The 6,027-nt window shown below is 42.7% G+C and overlaps 1 protein-coding gene across 4 annotated transcripts in view; it reads right to left on the bottom strand.

The window, feature by feature from the left end:
- ZDHHC15 (zinc finger DHHC-type palmitoyltransferase 15) overlaps window positions 1-1,364 on the bottom strand; it is an 88,975-nt gene extending 87,611 nt beyond the window's left edge. For all 4 annotated transcript variants that reach the window (XM_043973808.1, XM_043973807.1, XM_043973806.1 and 1 more), the window contains exon 1: window positions 1,204-1,364. In XM_043973808.1, coding sequence (XP_043829743.1) covers window positions 1,204-1,339 — 136 coding nt within the window. In that variant the 5' untranslated portion in view covers window positions 1,340-1,364. The remainder of the gene's footprint in view (window positions 1-1,203) is intronic.
- Between the last annotated feature and the right edge of the window lie 4,663 nt (window positions 1,365-6,027).

The following is a 6,027-nucleotide window of genomic DNA, read 5'->3' on the forward strand; positions in this document are numbered from 1 at the left end:
CCAAGTTAATATGTGGCTGCAGCTGTAACATGCAAGGAAGGAGAATCTGCAAGGCCTGCAATGGATTTCAAGGTAGAAATGTATGTTAGCAAGGCCCTGTTTCTGAGCATGAAAACACTGGCATAAAGACAATAGAATTCGGGTAAAATCCAGGGGCCAGTGCTGGTTCCTTGAGGACTGGAGTTAAAACATAATCTGTACTTCCTGTTTATAAACAGTAAAGCATAAGAAGTGAAAGTGATATAGGATGGTATTTATGGCTGTTATGTTAAATGATTTTGTTTGCCCTTTTGTATTTGAAGGTTTGTGGTGGAGGGTGTTTATTGGGAAGTAATTGAGTCGTTGACATAAAATGTACTATACATATATATATATATACATGCATACATATCTATTTTTGTGTATATGTGTGAGTACGTATACACACACACACACACACACACATGAATGAAGTGAGGAATTTTTTTTCCCTTGTTATACAGACTTGAATCACTAGGGAAAGTACCAGAAACAAGGCTGGAAAAGAAGACAGCCCCTTTCTAGTTCCTTATTTTTCCCCAAACGTGTCCCCAAAACTGCTCCCCCCAAGCTACGGGGCAAGGGGTAGGGGACGTTATATGCATCCCGAAATCTTGGGGATAGGGAAGAGGGAACTCAGCTATAATTGATGGGGTGTCACGAGTTATGTTAAGACCCTGACGTGAGGAATCGGGGACACAGTAGTGCCCTTGTATAGGGAATGGGATAAGAATATGGTGGGATCCCAGTGTAATAAGATATTGGCTTGAAGGCAGGAAGGGCCCTTAGAGATCACCTAGTACACCCCCTCTTTTTACAGATGAAGAATCCACGGGCCAGAGAGGCTAAGCCATTTTATTTGCCCAAGGTCATACAGGTAGGAAGTGGCAGGATCTGGGATCTACTGACTTCATCCCCAGCGCTCTTTCTGGATGCAGGGAATGCGGCGAAACCTCAGAGTGAGGGACATGGGTGGGGGCGTCGGGGGAAGCAGGGAGCCCAGGCTGGGAACACAAGGCACGAAATGGGCAGAAGGGGGAAAGGGGACCCAGGTTGGGGAAGGGGGTCAGAAGCCCAGATTAGGACGGGAGAGGAGGGCAAGAAGCAAGAGGCGGGGGCCCCCATGGGGACTCCACAGACACAGGGGTGGGGGGCGGGGAAGCGCCCCCGCCCACTCCCACTTACCCACGCACAGCTCGAAGACATAGGCGTAGTAGGACCAAAGCACAACGAGCACGATGACGAGCACGGGCACCCAAGCCAGCATGCGGCGGCAGCACCGCAGCCCCCCGGACAGAGCCATCTTCCAGCTCCGTCGCATCCTCTGCTCGAAGCTCGACCTAGCAGGCCTGGCCGCTCTAGCGCGAAGCCGGTTAGAGTGATGGGGGGGGGGGGGGGGGAGAGGAAGAGCAGGCGCACCCGTGCGGCACTCTACTGCAAAGTCTGGCGGGGCTCCGCTGGCGCCACAGCGCCACTGAGCGGCTATTGCCTTGCATGGCTGAGCAAGTCTGTCTGTCTGTCTGTCTGTCTGTCTGTCTGTCTGTCTGTCTGTCTGTCTGTCTCTGTCTCTCTGTCTCTCTCTCACACACACACACTCTCTGTCTCTGTCTCTGTCTCTGTCTCTGTCTCTGTCTCTGTCTCTGTCTCTGTCTCTCTCTCTCTCACTCAACTCACACACACAAAAAACCAAAAACAATACCTGCCCAGTGGGGCAGCTAGATGACAGAGCAGTGGCTGGGTCTGGTCTCAGGAACACCTGAGTTCAAATTCGACCTCAGATAGTTAAGGACTATGTGACCCTGGCCAAATCGCCTCACCCTGTTTGCCTCAGTATCCTCATCTGTAAAAAGGGCTGGAAAAGGACTTTGCAAAGCACACCAGGTTCACTGTCAAGAAAACCCCAAATGGCGTCACAGAGTCGGACTGACGCAACCCGAAAAAAAATGGCTGAACAACAAACCGTGGGGTAAGGGTGAGAGGTCAGAGGGATCCCAGCATGTCGAGATCATCTAGTCCAATCTTCTCAGTTTACAGAGAAGGAAACAGGCCCAGGGAGCATAGGCTGCCAAAGATCACAGATTCAGCTTTTCAAGGACCTTTGGAGGTCATCTAGTCCAACCCTACTGTTTTATGGATGTGGAAACTGAGCCTCACAGAGGGGAGGTAATAGAAGTAATAGAATGCCACAACACGTGTGCATCAATCCATGTAGTCTTCTCCAACAGAGTATAAGCCCCTTGAGGTCGGGCACTGTTTGCATTTTTGTAATTTGAAGCAATCACTGAGCATTAAGCACCTACTATGGGCTAGGTTCTAAAGAGGACCGTCTATTTATTTATTTTGGTGGGGCAATGAGGGTTAAGTGACTTGCCCAAGGTCACACAGCTAGTAAGTGTCAAGTGTCTGAGGCTGGACCTGAAATCAGGACCTCCTGAATCCAAGGCCAGTGCTGTATCCACTGTGCCACCTACATGCCCAACCGTTTATTTTTGTTGTTGTTTTTTTTTTTTTAGTGAGGCAATTGGGGTTAAGTGATTTGCCCAGGGTCACACAGCTAGTAAGTGTTATGTGTCTGAGGCCGGATTTGAACTCAGGTACTCCTGACTCCAGAGCCAGTGCTCCATCCACTGCGCCACCTAGTTGCCTCACAACCGTTTATTTTTAAATGGACAGTCATATAGTATTTTATTTACACTATCATTTGGTCATCACATTTTATAACTGAGGAAACTGAGCCTCAGGGAAGATTACCTTACCAATGGTTTCAGACAGAAAATTTGAACTCAGATCCTCCCAATTCCAAGATCAGCATGCTACCTACTACTCCAATTGCCTCTCAAAGGTCACAGAGCATAAATTTTAAGATGGAAGGGCTCTCAGAAGCCATCTAGTCTGACTCCATCTTATAGGGTGGGCCAAAAGTCACAAAGGAATCTGATGTTTTAATAACTTTTTGAAAATTATTTTTTCTTTATTTCCTATACATACATCCCTATGTATATTGTATATGATGCTACAGTCTTGTAAATTAAAAACAAAAAATAAAGGAGTTATTAAATATTGAAACCCCTTCCTGACTTTGTGACTTTTGGCCCACCCTGTACAAATGAGGAAACTGAGTTCAGGCAGGTAAGTGACAATGCCCAAGGCTACACAAGAAGTAAACAGAAGGAGGTTCCTGTAGTCCAAAGACCTTACTAAGAGAGAAGAAAACTGAGGCCAGGGGAGCAAAGCAGCTTAGAGGTAGAGAATGGCAGATGTGAACAACATATTAAAAAACAACAGGGGGCAGCTAGGTGGCGCAGTGGATAAAGCACTGGCCCTGGATTCAGGAGTACCTGAGTTCAAATCCAGCCTCAGACACTTGACAAATACTAGCTGTGTGACCCTGGGCAAGTCACTTAACCCTCAGTGCCCCGCAAACAAAAACAAAAACAAAAAACAAAACAAAACAACAACAGCATTATTTGGTACTGGCTAAGAAATAGAGTGGTGGATCAGTGGAACAGGTTAGGCACTGGAGACATAGTAGTGAATGACTATAGTAATCTACTGTTTGATAAGCCTAAGGACTCCAGCTTCTGGGATAAGAATTCAGTATTTGACAAAAACTACTAGGAAAACTAGAAGATAGTATGGCAGAAACTAGGCACAGACCAATATCTTACATCGTATACCAAAATAAGGTCAAAATGGGTACATGATTTAGACATAAAGGGTGATAACATAGGTAAATTAGGAAAGGAAGGAACAGTTTACCTCTCAAATCTATGGAGAGGAAAATAATTTGTGACCAAACAAGAGGTAAAGAATATTATTAAATGCAAAATGGATGATTTTGATTACATTAAATTAAAAAGGTTTTGTACAAACAGAAGCAATGCAGCCAAAATTAGAAGGGAAGCAGGAAAAAAGAAGGGAATCAGAAAGCTAGGAGACAATTTTTACAGCTAGTGTCTCAGATAAAGGCATTATTTCTAAAATATATAGAGAACTAAATCAAATTTATAAGAATGCAAGTCATTCTCCAATTGAAAGATGGTCAAAGAATATGAACAGGTAGTTTTCAGATGAAGAAATCAAAGCTCTCTATTGCCACATGAAAAAAATGCTCTAAATAACTATCAATTAGAGAAATGCAAATTAAAACAAATGTTGGAGAAGCTGTGGAATAATTGGAACACTAATGCATTGTTGGTGGAGTTGTGAACTGATCCAGCCATTCTGGAGAGCAATTTGGAATTATGTCCACAGGACTATGGGGGAAAAAAAGTACTACGGAACTGTGCATACCCTTTGACCCAGTAATACCACTACTAGGTCTGTATCCCAAAGAGATCATAAAAAGGGGAAAAGGACCCACATGTACAAAAATATTTATAGTAGCTCTTTTTGTGGTGGAAAAGAATCGACAATCGAGGGAATGCCCATTAATTGGGGAATGGCTGAACGAGTTGTGGTATATGAATGTAATGGAATACTATTGTGCTATAAGAAATGAGCAGGCAGATTTCAGAAAAACCTGGAAAGACTTAAGTGGACTGATGCTGAGTAAAGTGAGCAGAACCAGGAGAACATTGTACACAGTAGCAGCAACACTGTGTAATGATCAACTGTGATAGACTTCACTCTTCTCAACAATATAATGATCCAAGACAACTCCAAAGGACTCACAATGGAAAATGTTCTCCACATTCAGAAAAAAGAACTGTGGATTCTCAATGCAGATTGAACCATACTATTTCTACTTTTTTTCAAGGTTTTTCCCTTTTGTTATGATCCTTCTTTCACAACATAACTAATCCAGAAATATATTTAATGTAATTGTACATATATAACCTATATAAGATTGCTTTCTGTCTTGGGGAGGGAGGAGGGAAGGTAGGGAGGGAGAAAAATTTGGAACTAAAAATCTTATGAAAACAAATGTTGAAAACTATCTTTACATGTAACTGGAAAATAATAAAATACTTTTATGATTAAAAAAACACCAAAAAACCCAACAGCATTTTGCAGATGAAGAAAAAAGAGTAGAACTAGGTCTATATCCTAAAGAGATCATAAAAAGGGAAAAGGACCCACACGTACAAATATATTTCTAGCAACTCTTTTTGTGGTGGCAAAGGATTGGAACTTGAGGGGATGCCCATCAATTGGGGAATGGCTGAACAAGTTGTGGTATATGCATGTGATGGAATACTATTGTGCTGTAAAAAATGATGAGCAGGCAGCTTTCAGAAAAACCTGGAAAGACTTACATGAACTGAAGCTGAGTGATGTGAGCAGAACCAGGAGAACACTGTACACAGTAACTACAACATTGTGTGATGATCAACTATGATAGAATTAGCTCTTCTCAGCAATACAATGATCCAAGACAATTCCAAAAGACTCATAATGGAAAATGATATCCACATCCAGAGAAAGAACTATGGAGTCTTGAATGCAGATTGAAGCATACTATTTTCACTTTTTTTTTGGTTTTTGGTTTTTTCTTTCTTGAAGTTTTTCCCTTTTGTTTTGATTCTTCTTTCACAACGTGACTAATGTGGAAATATGCTTAACATGATTGTACTGTATAATCTAAATGAGATTGCTTGCTGTCTTTTGGAGGGGGGAAGAGAAGGGAGGGAGAAAAAATTGGAAGTCAAAATCTTATAAAAATTAATGTTGAGGGGGCAGCTAGGTGGCACCGGCCCTGGAGTCAGGAGTACCTGAGTTCAAATCCGGCCTCAGACACTTAACACTTACTAGCTGTGTGACCCTGGGCAAGTCACTTAACCCCAATTGCCTCACTAAAAAAAAATTAATGTTGAAAACTATCTTTCCATGTAATTGGAAAAAATAAAAGAAAATACTGTTTTAAAAATAGTAGAACTAGTTGGCCAAGGATAAGACAGAGTAATTCAGGCCCATCTGCACAGTCCACGGCCACCACCTTTGCCACAACAACAAGAGAATGTACTAGTTGCTATGTCTTTCTAAACTGATTCCAGTCCCTTGTTTTTC

This window comes from Dromiciops gliroides, chromosome X (genome assembly GCF_019393635.1).
Source record: "Dromiciops gliroides isolate mDroGli1 chromosome X, mDroGli1.pri, whole genome shotgun sequence".
NCBI classification, from domain to species: Eukaryota; Metazoa; Chordata; class Mammalia; order Microbiotheria; family Microbiotheriidae; genus Dromiciops; species Dromiciops gliroides.